This window comes from Hydra vulgaris, chromosome 08 (assembly GCF_038396675.1).
Source record: "Hydra vulgaris chromosome 08, alternate assembly HydraT2T_AEP".
NCBI classification, from domain to species: Eukaryota; Metazoa; Cnidaria; class Hydrozoa; order Anthoathecata; family Hydridae; genus Hydra; species Hydra vulgaris.
This window is the reverse complement of record NC_088927.1, coordinates 37,352,294-37,371,586: the sequence shown is the minus strand read 5'-3', so window position 1 is coordinate 37,371,586 and position 19,293 is coordinate 37,352,294. Positions and strand designations below refer to the sequence as shown.

At 27.2% G+C, this 19,293-nt stretch overlaps 1 protein-coding gene across 3 annotated transcripts in view; it reads left to right on the top strand.

The window, feature by feature from the left end:
- The window catches only part of LOC100200068 (NADPH:adrenodoxin oxidoreductase, mitochondrial), a 44,427-nt gene extending 26,636 nt beyond the window's left edge, over positions 1–17,791 (top strand). For 2 of the 3 annotated variants that reach the window (XM_065803622.1, XM_065803621.1), the window contains exons 13-15: positions 5,441–5,548; positions 13,015–13,068; positions 17,644–17,791. In XM_065803622.1, the coding sequence (XP_065659694.1) occupies positions 5,441–5,548; positions 13,015–13,068; positions 17,644–17,783 (302 nt within the window). In that variant the 3' untranslated portion in view covers positions 17,784–17,791. Of the gene's footprint in view, positions 1–5,440; positions 5,549–13,014; positions 13,070–17,643 lie in introns of those variants that run through there. The other variant, XR_010640111.1, reaches the window with a different exon arrangement.
- The last annotated feature ends 1,502 nt before the right edge of the window (positions 17,792–19,293 follow it).

The following is a 19,293-nucleotide window of genomic DNA, read 5'->3' as shown; positions in this document are numbered from 1 at the left end:
CAAAATGTAAAGTCATCCAAGGTAAAAAGAATCCAAGATATGAATATCAATTAAACAACTAAAACAATTTCAGTTAAAAATGTTTTAACTGAAATCATAATAATAAAAAAGCAAAAATAATTATTATTGCTTTTTTATATTATTATTAATATAAGTTATTAATATTTATTATTTTATAAATTGTTAATTAATATAAAATTTATTTTTACCACAGTTTTTATCATTAATTATAATTTTTAATCAAGTTATCATATAATAGTTATTATTTGTAATGTTTTTTTTTTATTTATATTATTATTATTATTATTAATATTGTTATTATTATTGCTATTATTATTAATATTGCTATTATTATTGCTATTATTATTATTATTATTATTATCATTATTTATTAGTGCTTTATTCTCTTTCCTTTCCCTTTTTTTTTCCTCTTGTTTTTTTGTCAGTTTTCTTTATTTATTGTTTTCTTTTTTTTTCTTTTCATTTTTTTTTCTTTTTTATTCTTTCTATGTTTTATATACTAGTTTTTTTTTATTTTTTAGTTTTTTTTATTATTTTTTTTTTATTTAGATGTCACTCCATTGACTAGTTTTTAACTATACGAGTGACACCTTACCTTATTTATGTGAGTTTATAATATATTATAAAAAAAGCTTTATTAATTCTAAATAAAATAACTAAAGTAAAGTCTAATTTTAATTTAAATTCCTAATAAATTGGTAAATTGCTGTGTTTGTTTTTCAAATTTTTCGAACACTAAATTTTGAAAGAAAAGTTGTCTAACTCAGCAGGGTTTTTTTTCTTTCAATTTTATGCTAAATGTTTGGAGTTCATTGATTTTTGAACTGTCTAAATTTTGTGCCAACCTGGTAAAAATCATTAAATTCATTATAAAATGCTAAATATTTGTTTAATTTAATAATTTTATATTCTATGGCATTTTCTTGTAATATCTGAATTTAAAAAGTTTTATTTACAGAAAACTAAAAATAAATAGACTTTTCTTCCAATAATTAACAGATTTAAAAAGTGGTTGTTTTTCAGATACATAGTTAAGTCATCATTAAGATGTCAACAAATTATCATCAATTGTCAACAAGAAAAAAAGCAAATAAATTAAATAAATACATTTTGGATGAATGCTTTACACTGTTAAAAAAATTTCTTTTTGGAAAACTTCCTACTTTAAAGCAAGTGATTGAAAGATTTATTAGATTTTACTTTAAAGACAATAGGCAAGACAGTGATCATAGAGATGAAAAAGAACAATTTAGAACAAATTATGTACTATAAGGTTTATTATATATCTGTCAGTAGAATTAAAGCAAAACTCAGCAGTTACATTGAACATTTTTATAAATTTGTGAACTATGACAAAAAGAAAAAGGACAAAAGTATGAAACATGCAGCTAGATTTATAGATGAGGCAAATCAATTATTTGATGTGTCAATCGAGTTTCTATAAATTATGAAAACTAAATTACCTATATTTATAAAACATTTTGTATCTATGTTGTTGGAAATTTCTATTTTCAGGTGACTTTTACCTTGATCATATCACATTGTATGTATTCATATTAGGCCATGCTTATCGCATCTGTAATCACAGGTGTAATCACAGGGAACATTAATGATTCAGCTATTTTGAAAGGTAGACTTATAAGCCATTCTTGTTGGCTAATTACCATGCAGAATCTTGCGGTATTATTGCAGAATCTTGCGGTATCTATTTCCAAACCTACTAAAAATCTTAAGTTTTTTGCTATTGGTATTAAGATTAAAAATTGCTATTAAAATTAAAAAAGAAAAACTGACAATCCCAAAAATCTATTTAATGATTCAAAAAACCAATAAATTTCCTGATTCAAATGCTGAGGACATTTGTTATAAATTAATAATAACAGTTATTTTGCTCATGGTGAAAGTATTCTCATTGGAATGTTAACCGACGAGAATGTAGAGGTCAGAAGAAAAGTGGTTAAGAAAATTTTTTATTTAGATTTTATTAAAAGACTTCATGGAAGACTTTCATGGAGAAGAAAATGATTTTATAGAGGGAATGGTTGAGAATGATGATGACAATGAAGCCAATATTAGATGAAAGTGATCCATCAATGAATAAAGATGTAAGAGTGTTTCTAAAGAATAATTTCAAAGCTGCATAATTTCAAAGCTGCAAAGAATAATTTCAAAGAATAATTTCAAAGCTGCAAAGAATAATTTCAAAGCTTCCAAGAATAATTTCAAAGCTGCATGCTATTAAATGACTCTAGTTTCCCAATGGCACACGATTCCACTGGTTTTGAAACTGACTGGAGAAGATAAAATACTTCAGTTTATCGCAAAACCACTTAAGTTAAGGTATGAGTGTTACAGTTAAAATGTTGAAAAATATGAAAAACTTGTTACAGAAGCTTCAGTTTCTATGGTTGGACACAATCACAGATATTTGAAACAAAAATCAGTATGCAAGATTTTGCATACTAATAGTTAATTTGATGTAACAGATGAAATATACTGAAAGTATCCATTGTCATATTTTTGTAATATATGCCACTATTTTAACTAAAAAACAATAACCTCTTAAATATAGTTTTAAAAAAAAGTGTAATTCAATAAGCAATTTTCTAAATTTTATTCTGCATCATTTGGTACCTAATTGGTGCTTGTAGCTTATTTTATAATTTGTTTATGATTATTTTTTCATTTTTAATTCATAAAAATGTCAAAAATTTTACATTTAGAGGCTAAAACCTAAGTGGGTCGGCTAAAACTGGTAACCATTGCCTTTTAAATGTGTTTTACAGATCAAAAGCCAGGTATTAGAAGGGGACATTTTTTGATTTGTTCAAATTTTTTATTTTTCAGCCTTAGTTCAAAAAGTCTTGAATAGTTTCTAAATTGAATTTATAAAATTGAAAAAATAAAAATAAAGGTTTGGTTTTATATTTACTCAAGTATGGTATTATAAAGAAAAGCATTATTTAAAAGGGTGCAGTCAAATGAAAGTATAAATATTACAAGAAACATAATAAGGTGTAAAAATTGCATATTTTTTAATAATTTTATTTTGTTGAAAGAAATATAACTTCGGCCGAATTTTAGCATCATTGAGATTTTTCTTCAAAACATAACTAGTATCAGTCATTTTAGAATCTATCATAACTAAGTTTCAACACCTGAAGACAAAAACTATTAAGGACCCTCTACTGTGCATTACAGTAGCTTGAATGCAGTCCTGTTTTAATTTTTTGGAAAGTTTGTGCAATATTTTTATACATTTTTAGAACTTAGTAGAATTTAGAAAAAACATTAAGCAAAAGGTTGTTTTTTTCACTTTGATTTTTGCACAATTTATTACTGGTTTGAAAAACTCCATCATTGATATTTATCACTGGTTTTATAATTCCACCATTGGTATTTATCACTGGTTTTAAATATCCACCATTGGTATTTATAACTGATTTTAAAACTCTACCATTTTTATTTACCACTGGTTTTATAACTCCACCATTGGTATTTATCAATGGTTTTATAACCCCACCATTGGTATTTAGAGAATGTATTGCACATGCTTTTATATTTCTCATAAATTATTTTTTTCCAACAATAAATCTCTTTATTTATTTTACCAATTTTTGTACTTGACTTGTTTATGATGTTGTTGGTAATATTTTTATATTTGACTTGCTTATGCATGTTGTTGGTAATATTTTTGTACTTGACTTGCTCATGCATGTTGTTGGTCTTAAATGATTTTACTTGGTTTGACAACTATTTAAGAATATGTTTATTATCCATGAATTAATTTTTTAATGTAAGTTTTGATATATGATAGGCTTTTGATAAAGTCTAGCATGTTGATATCGCTTTATATGTATCCAGGAAAGTTTATAAAATTTTTGAATCTATACTTTCTAATCTCAGTATTAAAGTTGTCCTTGATATACAACACTTTTTTTTAAGGTTCTTAAAAACAAAGTCCTATTCATGGTCCTCTGTTGCTCCTCATTTATGTTAATGATCTTGCTGATAATGCTTTATGTGGCTTTGTTGATGATGCAATTATATAGTCCAGTTTTTACAAAAAGTCATCACTTTTTAATTGCTTAGAACAGCCAATCTTGAATCTGATCTATTTTCTGTGACAGCTTGGGGCATGCTGGAGCTTTTAGTTGGCTTGAGTTTTAACACAAACAAAACTCAGTTATTTACTGCTAATAATTGTTGCGATATTGATCATATTCCCATATTGATGAATATCTACTCTTTTTTTTTTGCCAACCTAATTCATTATAATTTTTTAACAAAAAGAAAAAAATATTAAATAAAATTTAAAAAAATATATTCCTGGGTTGGGCCCAAACCCTCAGTCAATGTAGCAAAAACTCCCATAAAAGTTTATTTTGCATTTTCAGATAAAGATGAAAAAAAACAAAGAATAATAAAAGAAAAGAATGCTACTCCATGGCAAACCCTCAGTCGATGTAGCGGCACTCTTTTGCAGTAGCTGGCTGCAAAAGAATGCCGCTCTTAGTTGATGTATGTACATCAACTAAGATATATATATATATATATATATATATATATATATATATATATATATATATATATATATATATATATATATATATATATATATATATATATAGATATATATATATATATATATATATATATATGTATATATATATATGTATATATATATATGTATATATATATATGTATATATATATATGTATATATATATATATATATATATATATATATATATATATATATATATATATATATATATATATTTTCATGTTTACATATAGTGATGCGTTGATGTTTACATATTGTGATGTGTTGAAAAAAATTTCAGTGTTGTGTTTTTAAATAACTATTACTTCTAGGTTTGACTTGAAAGCAAAATTAAATATTATGCAGCATTTTTATTTACAAAATCATACTCCTAAAAATTTTTTTCATTTATGGTTGATCAGTTAAAAAAAAATCAGAGTTTTGAAAAACAATGTTTGACAATTAATCAGGATGTTATTTGGAAAATGCATATACTAAAATCCCATAAAATCATTTAAGTTTGAAAATGCGTTCAAAATAGAATTATCTATTATAAACATTAAATTATAAATTAAATGTTTATGATATGCTACTTCAATCGCTTCAATCGCGAATGGTAAATATGACATAAACTATATCTATAAATTTTTTTGCTTTATTTTGTGGTAAAAATCTTTTTTTTTTTTCATAAATGATTGAAGTTTATATATATATATATATATATATATATATATATATATATATATATATATATATATATATATATATATATATATATATTTATATATATATATATATATATATATATATATATATATAATTATAACTTTAAAATAGTTAATGGCTTGTCAGTAAATTTGTTAAAAAATTTTAGGTTTATATTGTAGTGGTTGGGTAAAACATGGTCCAGTTGGTATGATAGTTACAACAATGAATGAAGCATATGAAACTGCAGAAAACATTATTAGAGACATGAAATCAGGTATCAAATCTATTTTTATAATCTAATATTTCTTTATTATTTTATTCAAAGGTAAAGTGTCAATTATAATCTTTTTTAAATATCAATTGGTGAAACTACTTAGGAGAAAGAATGGAAGAAAGTTGAAATGTAAGAATGTAGTATGAAAGATATACTACAAGAGATGTATTATGTCATTTCATGATTGTCATTTTTTAATAATATTTATACTGAATATTAGAAGTGGATTTTTAAAAATTAAAAAACAGACAACTTAGTACATCTAAAATAAATATTTTCACTTTGTCAATTATATTTATACATGTGTAAGAGATGTTTAAAATTTGGTAGCCATTTTTAATATTTTATGATATAAAACGTTGTTATAAAGAGTAATTTATGTAACTGATATAACTGCATATTTTAAGGTCAACAGTAATAGTTATCAACTAATTTAAAATATCATTTCTGTGACATGTTCTACATAATAATACAGGAAGCACATAAATATAAAAACAATGCTCAAATTACACGAACAAGTTTGTTAAGATTATAGAGAAAGAAAACTGGTTTTAGTAATATTTGTGGCCAACAATGTCAGAGCAAAAAGGACCTTGCTAAATTACAACAGCGTAAACAGATCTTTAAAAAGCTCAATGTATCATTGATATTCCTTGTTCTTCTATTCAAATGGATGAAGTCTATCATTCAAGTCTGTTGTCTGTACAAAAATGTTAATCGTGACTTAAATTAGGGTATGTTATGTTCTGTTCACAGTTATTTCTTAAAACAAATAATGCATAAAAGTTAGTTAAATAAATTGATAAAAAGATAAGGTTACAAAATCATCTACACCAGGGATTGATTAAACAGTTTATCTATGCAACATATACAGAGTTTTTGAAAATGGTATCATAGTTTAAGATTTACCATTTAACTAAACACCACAAAGTGTCTGTTTATCACCACCAAACATGAATGGTTAAATAATAATACACTTTGATTTTAACCAAAATTATAACTAAAATTATAAAGTGTTTATTAGAAACAATCTTAAATAACAATCTTCACTGTTGCAATTTATGATAAAGATTTTTAAAATATGGTTGCTTATTTAATAAAAAAATGATCATAGATCAAAACATGCGTCAGTGTTTTCCTTGAAAAAACATTCTAGGTATTTTTCTTAAACAGTTCAATTTTTATATCTTATATATATATATATATATATATATATATATATATATATATATATATATATATATATATATATATATATATATATATATATATATATATATACATACAGTGGTGTGAAAAATAATAAGACCACCAAGAAAAAAGGCTTTTTTATTAGTTGATACCACTTTAGATTCTAAAAAAGTAGCAGCACTGCTTTATTTTATCATCAACATCCTGTGGGTGTGGCTGAGTATTGAAATTATTGATTTGAGTTTGAATCTGTTAACTTTTATTGTAGAATTATGTGTTTTAGTGAACATTTGGTATATTTTGTCTTGTGAATTGTAAGTTGCGGACAAGTGAATATGTATGGTTCAAACCACCTTTAAGTGAATATTTGTTAGATTATTGCTGTTGATAGTGATACAGTTTAATATTTTTCTGATTTTAAATATGTGATTTTGATTATTTAAGAATTTTTTGTTGTCAGATTATATTATATTTTCAAAATATGGGTAAAGTTGCTGACATTTTCACAATGGGAAATTGTCAAGAAATATGGACTAAGTAAAACAGCAGTTTTTACCATCAAGAAATGATTAGACTTTCGTTTTACGTCCTTTCCAAGACGTTCCACTTCAGGCTGAAAAATCAGTCATGACGTCATGTCCAAGATTTCTGCTTGCAAACTGTCGAAAAAACAGAAGAATAGCCACCAACCAGCTCCAGAGTGTGCTGCAGGAGCACCAGATCAATGTCTCAACAAGTTGTGTTCGGAGATGTTCAAAAGTGTTCTGATACAGGATGGATTTGTAGCACGTTGACCAGGCAAAAAAAACGCTCTTGACCAATGCTAAACAAATGGGACAGTGGAGCATGGATCACAAAGATTGGACCGCAGAACAATGGAGAAAGGTACCATTTTTCATTTAAGAGCTTACAATCATGTACTCTAAGTTGAAGCAAAATCTAACATATTTTTCATGTAATAACAATGTTTAATCTCATACATTACCCGCTAGTGCAATTGTTTTATGTCTATAGGTATCGAACATTGTAGCAAAGGTTATGTTTATTGCATGAATGCAAAATGAAGTGAACATGTAACCAGTGATTACAGGATGTTAATCTAATGTATGATTAGGACTTTTACAGTGTGTTTGTATTTTTAGGTTTGCTTCAGCGATGAGTCTATGTTCGAGATACTCGACAATAAATGTCAGTATGTGCGCTGTTGTTCTGGGGAAGAATTTCAACAGCAATATCTGGTGAAGACCGTCAAGCATCCTACCTCAGTAATGGTATGGTCGATGATAAGTTCTCATGGTGTAGGACCCCTTAGAATTGTTAAAGACAGAATTGACCGAGTTCAATAAATCAACATATTGGAGAAAAAACTTCAACCTCAACTTCCAATTCATTTTTCTGATGGTGGTTTCATCTTCCAAAAAGACCGCGCACCGTGTCATATGGCACACTCTGTTACAAACTTTTTGAACTGTAATAATGTTCCTATCCTACCATGGACTGGTAATACACCTGATATGAACCTGATTGAAAACTTGTGGATGATAGTCGAAAAGAGAATTGCCGACAGCAAGCCAACAACAAAAGTCGCATTGATTGAGGCACTCATAGAGGTTTGGACACATGATCCAGAAGTACAAGACATGTGTCCAAGACTGATTGATGCCTAAGAGGGTTAAAAAACTAATTGAAGCTAGAGGAGCATCCACAAAATACTGAACTAGGCTCATTTTATGACCTAGTGTGTGTGTCTTTATAAGAAATATTAGAAAAATTCACTTTTTCGACAATGGTCCTAATATTTTTCACACCACTGTATGTATGTGTATATATATATATATATATATATATATATATATATATATATATATATATATATATATATATATATATATATATATATATATATATATATATACATATACATATACATATATATATCTTTGAGGAATGCAAAATATTTGTAATATATTTTTAAAGGTTTATGCAACCAATTCAAACATGCGCGAAGTAACATTTTTTGAGTGATGGTCCATCAATTTAAAAAATGCTTGATGGTAAAATTCCTAAAGTATTGCCAATTGACTTTTAATACTCCAACTTTCGAGTGGAATATTAGCAAAATAATAGTGGAATAGGAACAAAAAGTTAAAGCAAGACAAGTTATCATTCAAAATGCTTTGCAGTTTTATGAAGCTATATGAAAAGATTCTTTTGTACATATTATCTTCAGTTAAATATTTAACATATTTAACTGAAGATAAAATGAAACTCGATATATCCTACAAAGAGAAAATAGATAAGTTTGTGAAGTCCATGCTTCACTTAAAAATATATTTCTAGGATATATTCACAATGAAAAATTCACTTGGATGGAAGTTTCACATAATCAGGTCCCATCTCGGTAAGCACAAGATCCCGCTCGGTGTTACATCAGAACAAACATCTGAAGCAGTGCATAAAAAACTTAAACAAGACACTGAAAGGTTCGTTGTGTTTGAGAAAAGCATTACAGTGAAAAGCTGAGAGCTATGGTTGTTGAATACAGTTCAACAAAAAAGGTTGTAAGAAGATTTTTCAAGAACATAATTATATTGAAAAAATACCATATCTTTAATATTTAAAATACTGTTTGCAGCATTTCATTTTTCTGAATTTGTCATCTGAGATTTATTCATGTTTTATGTGTGTCAGTAGAGATTTTTGCATTTCTAATTGATTAAGTTGCTCTAATGTCAAACGAAAGCAATTGCATTGGCTATCGAATGTTGAATGGGGTGATAACATTGCAAAGAATAAGAGGAAATCCTTAAATAATTTTTTTATAATTAAGAATGTTATAAGAAAATCATTATAAAGAGGTGCCAAAAAATAATGTAGTTTTTATATCAGTGAAGAAATATTTAGTATTATTTGTATCATGCATTATTACATCATTGTTTCATTTTTTTTGAAAAATCAAAGTTGATTTTTAATAGACTGTTCTTCAGTTAAGTCATGCAAGAAAATGGTAAGGTTAGCTGAACGAGAGATAAAAAGATTGTATTACGTAAAGAAGTGGTTATTAAAGAATTAAAAAAGATTGTATTACGTAAAGAAGTGGTTATTAAAGCATTAAAAAATATCACATGAAGAAGTGGTTATAAAAGAGTTAAGAAAGATTGTGTTGCATGTAGAAGAGTTTATAAAGAAAGAGGTGCGAAGAAATGGATGTAAAAGTATCAAGAAGTTGTTAAAAATTGGTAATAAAAATGCTAAAAACCTGTTGTGCTCAAAATTGTTCAAACAACAACATAAAAGATAGTAATGTAAAACATAAAAGACAGTTCTGAAGTTAAGATGTTAAGTTCTATCTTAATCACTTCTTTTCTTTTTTCGACCTTTTTTATTTGAATTTTATATAACTTTTTTGTATGAATTAAATGCCAAACTGTTTATTAAGAAATATAGATGATTTTTATATGGAAATTATGTTTTATTTATTTATTATTGCTAAATTTTGATCATTTCTAATGGGGTGATAACATTACAATCATGGTACAGGTAAAAGGACCTCAGAATGCAGTGGGACCTCAGAATGTCAGGTTTGAATTAAACCAACATAGAACTCGATTTTTTTAATTCAATTCTAAAAGCGTCGAAAAATTAAAGAATATAATGTTAAACAAAATAATATTCTATATAATCCTTACAAAATAATCTAAATTATGAAGACATTGAAAGTAGTCTATTAGCAATAAACTTATTTTTTTTAAATAGTTTTAAATATTTCAATCCCTTCTGAAAATAAGTTTGCAGAACCTTATTAGAAATGTTGCTTTAAGACTACAAAAACAGTGCTAAAAAGATGCGTGCGCAGAATAAATCCAATTTTCTTAAAATCGCTTTTTTAAATACCAAGCATTTTGAGGTGCTGCACCTGCACGTTTTGAGGTACCATATCAAAAACTATATAACAAACTTAAGTTATTACTTTTTATCATTTTTTTTTTATAACATAAAAAAAATTACCAACTTAAAAAAAATGTAATAATAAATAAAAATAAGATCCAGGCAAACTTTAATTCAAGAAGAGGCGAATAGAGAACACTAGGTTGTATTCTAGATAAAATCAGTTATAGGAATAAAGTTTTCAATGTTATCCTCATCAGACTCAAACTGAAGGCATTTTTTGGGTCTTATTTCATAAAAGGGTTTGATCATATTCAGTTTTAAGCCTGTTTTACCTCGGCATGATGCTTTACTACATGTAGATTTCAAAACATTATGGCAACACGAGCGTTCTTGAAGTTTATTTGCTGCCCAAATATTCTTTCCACATGTACACTCTTCCTTACATTTATAGAATGCCTCAATTTGTTGTTGTATCTTGGATTTCCTTTCTTTATTTGCTTTTTCCTTTTTGGCGTTGTTTTCCTTGATTAAAGAAACCGTTTCCAATATTTTTCCCCCTCCATTGAGCCATGAACCTGGGTAACTCTAACATTTTCTTTTTTCAATTTAGGTGTTACTTTGGTTACAGGCAACAAGTTAGGTATTTCTTCCAGTGATATTGGTTTATCAGATATTGTTTGATAAGCTTCCATGGCACTTTCATATTTATGTTTCCAATATCTTGCTGAGCCACAGCAAACATCTTTTGGAGATGAAACTGTTACTGCTGTTGATATATGATCTTTTTCGGTATTTTCATAAATTCACAGCTCAGCTCGTAAAAAGAAAACAAAGCAAACACACTAAAGTGTGTTTTGAATGAGGTTTCGTGACAAAACTTTAAGCAGAATATTCATTTCATAACGTCGAGATGAAATTAAATGCAAATAACTTTTCTTTTTCTTTTTTTTTTATTAACTTTTGTTTTCCTATCATTCTGAGGTCCCTTAACCTAGCATTGTGTGGTGTAATGTAAAAAGTATAAAAGATAAGTGAACCAAATATTTAAAAATATATTCAACATGGAAAATAAATAATTTGTGTTGAAATTCATGATTACCTAAGCAATATTGCCAACAATATTACCTACTATTTAACCTGATATTCTGAAGTCCCTAATGAAAAAATAATGTCCTGAATATTTATCTAAAGACATATGAAAACTATAGTATAAAATTATTAAAACATTTTGGCAATCTAGCCGAAGTATTACTTTAACTCATAAAAGTGAAAACAAAGTATATGCTCAAATATTTGGAGCTTAGCAGGATCTTAAAAAACACCTAACATTCTGAGATCCCTTTACCTGTACAATCGCAACTTAATCAATAGGTTTTTTACAAGAAGACAATTGCAACTATTATTGCGCTAATATTTATTTAAATGATAATATTTTGCAAAAAATCACAGCAATCAGAGCACAGAGGCAGGAATACTTATTTTAGGGGCAGAAACCTTTATCTTAAATCCAATCATAAATTGTAATTAGGTTTTAAATTTTATTAATATACATTTTGGCACTCAAAAGATACAACCAAATAAAGTTTAGGACACTCTCATTTTAAATGTTCAGAAAAAAGATCAAAAAATGAAAAAAGATGCGGTTTTTAATTCATTTTGAAAAGTTTCAATTTCATGTCAACTTGCTGAAAAGAGTGGTTAAAATATTCTGAAGTAAAAATAACTTCAACTGAAAACCTTTAAAAAAGAGCAGTGTGGTATATAATAAGTTATTTTTTATATAAACACTTCTACAACTTGTGGTAATGGCAACATTCCTGTCACAGACTTTCAAAATTGTACCACAAGGTTATATTCTAGGTTCCATGTTGTTTTTGTACCTATAGTATTATTTACCTATATTAATGATCTTCCCAACAACCTCTAAACAGCCTACAACAACCTTACCTCTAAACTGGCTTTGTTAAAGATACAACTATATACTCCAGTGTTGATAAAAATTTATCACTTTTTGATTGGTTAGAACAGGCAGCCAATCAATGTGATTTTTTTTGGTGTTAGCAGTGATTGGTAAATTTTAATTTTTTTTTGGTCTTACTAAGTCCTCTACTTTACATTTTTTTAAATTATTTTTCTATACTTCCAGGTGCTTAATACGAGATGGGGTGGGGAAAAAGGGTGTGTGGGAATTTTGTCCAAATCTAAAAAATGGGTGAGAGGGGATTATAGGTGGTCTTAATAAATGGATGGGTGCAAATTTTCCGATTTTATTTTGATCAGTGATAATATAATTGTTTAATATCATAAAAAATATATAAAATAATATCATAACATTACTAATGATTAATTATTTATAGTTAAATGTTTTCTTTGTATCTTATAAGGAATAATACAAGATAAATTTGACACCAATGTTGAAGAGTATATGAAATTAAAAGGTTTGTGTCTTTTTTTTATTATTATTAAGGTCCTTATTATTTTTAATAAATTTTCTTATTTATTTTTTTTTATTATTAATAGTAATAATAATCATAAAGTTTTAGTTTTCTTTCTTATTATTATTACAGTTTTTTTTTTCTTTTTTATTATAATTAATATGGTTATAAAGTTGTAAATTAGTCCACTAGGCTTATAATTTTGATTGGTAGGAGAAGGAAGCCTAAAAAAACAATTTTTTTATATTGTGGTGCTTGAATAAAATGGCGGGGCTTTTGATATATATATTTTTTAATCACCAAGACAGTTGTAGTAGATTTGTAGTGAACCTATTTAGGCATTTTGAGCGGTTCATTGAAGTTTTGCTCATCAACTACTAAGTGAACCATTAGAGGCATCCGCTATAAGTGGCCAGCGGATAACTTTTCAACATGTGGTATAGTGGCTAGTCATCGGCCAGCTAATTTTAATGCCACTTTTAGCTATACAATGTTTGCTTGGAACATGGCCTATTTCAAATACGCAGTCTTCTATTCTGCTTAAATCAGAAAAAGTAGAAGGCCAGTTTAAAAAACGCATATTTTGTCAGATGGACAATCTTTCTCAAATATTTTAATTATTGAGCTATTAATTTCAATTAAATCTATGGGATAAAATTTTTGCTTTAACTTAATTGAAATATCTACCAAACTTCATTAAACTTTGTATACTTAATTAAAATATCTACTAAACTTTACTAAACTTTGTATACTTAATTGAGGCTTCTTTTTAGTAATAAATAGTAATCATGGCTAATAAATGCTGTGTTTATTGAAAACAAAGCAACATTTATTAACCTTCGTAATTATATATTACTAAGATGATTTTAGAAAGATATGGGTTATATTTTTCAGTAGATATTTTTGGGATATTCATGGACTGAACAAAAAATAAAAATACAAATTCTCAAATCTAAGATTTAAAAGTATTAAAATAGTGAAACACAAAATGATGAAAAATGTGAAACAAAAAATTCTTATTTTTTTCTGTCTTTTTTAAAGCCAACAATGTTATCTGCAGCAGGTTGCATCTTTCTGATGTTATTAAAATAAATATTTGAAATAATAGTGTGTATAATTTCTTTTCCACGATTTTAGTGATTTAAATGGTTGGTAACCTTCTCTACTGCCAAGAACTAACTTTGCTGCTTTACAGCGTTGCATTTGAAACTGATAAATAACATCAAATACATGATCTAGCATAGCAAAACTATTTCTAAATATATACATATTATAAAACATATTCTAAAAGGGATAATGATGGAGTTGTTAGTCCACCTCTGGACAATTTATTTAAATAATTTTACTCATTCATTTATAATGTTACCATTTATTCTTGCCATGATAAGAAGCCAACACTCTCTGATTGCTTGGAGGGGGTATTTGAGCTTGAAAAGGATCTCACTTCTGCTACTGCATGGGGCTCACAGTGGCTGGTGAACTTTAATTCAGATAAAACTCAATTTTTTTCAGCCAATTGTTATCTCAATAATTTAGATCTTTCTATATTTATGAATGGTAATGTACTTAATGAGTCATCTGCCCTTCATCTTCTAGGATTAACTCTTCCGATCTTTCTTGGAAACCATATATCAAATCTGTTGCAAAATTAGCATCTGCTAAAGTTGCATCTCTTTATCGAGCTCGACACTTTCTTACTTTGGATTCTATTCTCTATTTCTATAAATCTCAAATCCGGCCTTGTATGGAATATTGTTGCCATATCTGGGGCGGATCTAATGATACCTTTTCTCTTTTAGACAAGGTGCAAAAATGCATAAACAAACATAGTTGGACCTGCTCTTGCAGCCAACCTCTAACCATTATCACATTGTCGTAATGTTGCTTCTCTTTTTTTTCTTCTACAAATATAATGGACACTGCTCTAAAGAGCTAGCGTCTCTTGTGCCATCTACTAAAATTCATTATCGTGTTACTCATCATTCAATTAAGTCATTTTTCTGTGACTATTTCTTAGTGCTCCAAAAACTCTTATTCGTCTAGTTTTTTTCCTCAAACATCAGTTCTTTGGAATTCGCTTCCTTCATCTTGTTTTCCTGATTCATATAATTTGCAATCTTTTAAGTTGTCTGTCAATCTTTATCTTGCTCTACAATCTTCATCTTTTCTCTTCCAGTAACTTCCAACTCTAATTAGTGGTTGCTTGCAGCCTTGTTGGGAAAAAAAAATTCGACTCCTGTTGACAATGTTGAGTACAAAACAATTTGCAACATATTTTAAACTTCTTAATCAGTTTTTTGGCAATAAAACCAGCAATATAACTAGTAGCTTCACATCTGATAAAGTCACACAATCTAAATCTCTTTCTTTGATCTGATCCATCAACCATCAAGAATCTAGTATGTTGTGTATCTTCAACAGCATTAATATCATTTTCAAAAATTTGAGTTCCTTCCTTTATTAAACTTTTTATTTGGATTATCTTCTCACTATAAATAACATCATTTAAACTGACAAGGAACCTGCCACCACTCATTTGGCAGTATTGTCCAAATCTTCTTTCTAAAAGATCACTTTGAAAATGACCAGTCAATATAAATTGATAATTATCTTCCAACAGATCTTCTATTAATGAAGCTTGAAATGATAAAGTTCTTTGTAGTGCTGATGATGTTTGAGGAGATAATGTATATTTCTCAAAATTTGGAATTTTTGGTGTTTTTCCGTTTATTTAACTAGTCAGCAAAAGCGAAACTAGTTAAATAGTCGAAAAAAACTCAGGTTTTTTATGATTAATAATAGCAGCATTTCCAAGATGGTTATTAGAAAACTGATTTTTTGAATTTGTAATTGTCCACCATTTATTAAAGAGTTAAGAAAGATGCAATATCCGAATGGTCGGGAAAATATGGCTTTATTGCTGCTGCTGTAGTTTCATGGAAGATACCTAAAGCAACATTTTGCTTGCAAATTCTAGGATGGACAACTTTGTTATTTATTTTCGGTGCTTTTTTTAAACATGCATCCAACAGGCTGTCTTTTTCTAACAAATCATGAAATATTTCTATGATATTTCTCCTAGTTGAACGTGAATTTCATCTTTAAAAGCTGAAAAATGAAATTCTGGAAAAACAAACCTTTTTTTTTTTATTAAGTTGTTTCGAATGTCTTTAATCAGATGCACTATGTCAAAGAATAGCTAAATCATTTGTGATTGTGCATTAATAAACATATTATTTGGTTTTTTACTGTGTGTATCTAACAACTTTGCAAAAGAGGAAACATTTGAAGCATGATTGTCATAAACAACACTTCGAATATAAAAGTATTTTTTATTAAAGATTGAATCAAGTTAAGAATTACTAATCACTGTTTAATTTTATTATTGGAACTGCTTTGATGACACAAAATATATATTCTTTTAAAAAAACTACGATGAAAGAAATGAAACTTCTATAACATTCATTTTCTTCAATAATCCCATCAGAATTGTTACATCTCCACCAGAATCGTTACATCTCCATCTACACCAGAATCGTTACATCTCCACCAGAATATTCTGCACATTTTTGCAAATACATTTCATCAAAAATTATTATAAGATCTTTTGATAAGCTCCCATTTTCATGTAACAATTTCAAAACTTTCAAAGAATCAATTTCACCTGCTTTAAGATTGCCTAACAGTGATATAGACGGAAGAGGGAATTCCTTCAGCAGCAAATGATAAGTTTGCAATAATGTGTAATGTAACACCAAGGCAAATTGAAGCATGTTTGAAGAATAAATTTTTTTATTTGGTGATTTTTAAGTTCTTCAAGAATAGAAGACAACTTTTCTTTTTCCATGCTAAAATGTAAATTGAAGATTTTCAGCATACTCCTTCTCTTAAACATTCATTGTGAAGCTGTTACTATGCTAGCCGGATATATTGTAGGAACAAGCTTTGAATTATACAACAAACGAAATTGTTTTGCTGATGCTCCTTAGTGTATCAAATTCTAATCAAAATGTTTTAAATAGATCACAGATAGTTTAGTTACAGTTCAGAAATTCTGTTTACAAACCTAACCCATAACTTTCTTAAGTCATCATCTTTTGGAAAACCAAAAACTGGAACTACTTTACCACCATTATAATTAGAGGTACAACCAACAATACAGCATTTATTAGCCATTATTATTAATAACTAAAAAGTAGCGACAAGTAACAATACAAAGCTCGGTGAAGTTTAGTAAAGTTTATCAATCTAACGCAAAAACTTTTATCCCGTGCCAGATTTACTTAAAATTTATAGCACAATAATCAAAATATTTTGAGAAAGTTTTTTCATATGATGGAGTATACGTTTTTTCGATTTAAGCATAATTGAAGGCCGTGTATTTAAGTAGGCCATGCTTGGAATGTTATCGTAAAAAAAAAATTTGAATCTTTTGCGTACCTGTGCAAAATTTGATATGATCAAAATGCGTTTAAATATTTTTTTATGATAATGGAGGTAGGTAATAATGATTCTAAGCATATAGGCTTGGCAAATTTGTAAATAATTTTTAACGACGATCCCAATTTTTATTTAAAGGTATCAAATATGTTTCATTTGATGGCTACAAGCAGATTGATTTCGAAGAAGTTAAGAGAGGAAACCTAAGCAAAAAACCACGAGAAAAAATTGTTTCACTTAGTGAAATGTTAGATTATGCATTTAAAAATAATAAATAAAAGTTTTAATAATTTTAATTATTTTAATAAAAAAAAAAAACTGTAAAATCGCTTAAGTTCGGTCACCATGTAACTTCGGTCATTTAAGAAAAAATAGAAAAAAGCATGCTAAACTCAAATTTTACAAACTTTTTTTCTCAAATAATATTTGTAATTAGTTCGTAAATATTAATCTATAAAAAAAATAATGTTTATTTGCAAACTGCTGAAATAATTCTTTAGCAAAACATCAATTTGAAAAAATGCATAGTATTAAAATCTAAAATAAGCAAATTATTAAAATAAATGATCATATTTAATCTTAGTAATATTAAGAATCACCAAATTAATTATATTTACAAAAAAAAAAATTTTAATTTTTGAAAATTAATTACTTTTTTTATAAAAATTAGTAAAATTTTGAAGTACTCTAACTTCGGTCATTCACGGATAAACAATGAAGGAGACAATTAGCAGTAATATTTTGAAATGTTAATAAGTGTTGCGAATGTAAAATTTACCGTTAACTTTACCTGTAAATTTACTAGTAAATTTTGACATTTTAAAAATGGATTCACACCATGATATTTTATTTGAATAAAAAATTTGTTCATAATTTCAAAAATAACTGACGGTTCTTTGAGTTCTAAAAAATTTCAGGCTTGTGATATTTTGTTTGGAAATAAAATTACAACTCAACGACAATTATGGATGCGTTGTGAATCCTGAAGCGATTGGTTGTGTGGATCTTGCTGTTCTACTATTGTAAACGATACGTGCAAGAATTGCCAATAAACATACAAAGATTTTATTAACCAGTGGCGTAGCAAATGTAATAATGGTCAAAGTAATAAAATAGTTGACTAATTACAATAAAAATTCAAAATAATACTACTTATATTTAAAAAGATCTTTTTTTTTCGAGCCCGGGGCGACGCCCTCCTTAGTTATGGTATTACCTGAATTTATATCATAATTTAACAATAAAACAACATTTAAAAATAGTTTTCATTACTTGTGATGTTAAGTTTGTAATACGTTATTAGTATTTATATAGTAGTCGAACTTATGAGGTGGTATTGAAAGTTAGGTCAAAGAAGATGTTTTCATTTTAGACAAAATATTGAGCACAGGTTTTCATTTTTTTATTTTTACAACATAAATTATTAATATAAATACATATTCTGTATGTTTCAGGAGAAAAAAATTGAAAATTTTTTATTTATGTGTGATAAATGTTCAAAGCTTAAGTGACCGAACTTAGGCGATTTTACGGTAATACTTTTATAACAACAATTATAACACTTCAATAAACCGAATTGATATAAAACGTTATATTGACGCCAGTATTATGTCGGGTACCGACTGAGAGGTTTTTACTTGTCTGTTAATATGATGGGTAATACAATTAAATTCATTAAATGACCTGAAAGCTTTAGGTCATTTTGATTATTGCGTATTATTTATTGTATTATTGCGCGTTCCTATAAACCGGACAAAATGTCTATATTTTTATCTCGTCTCATATTTG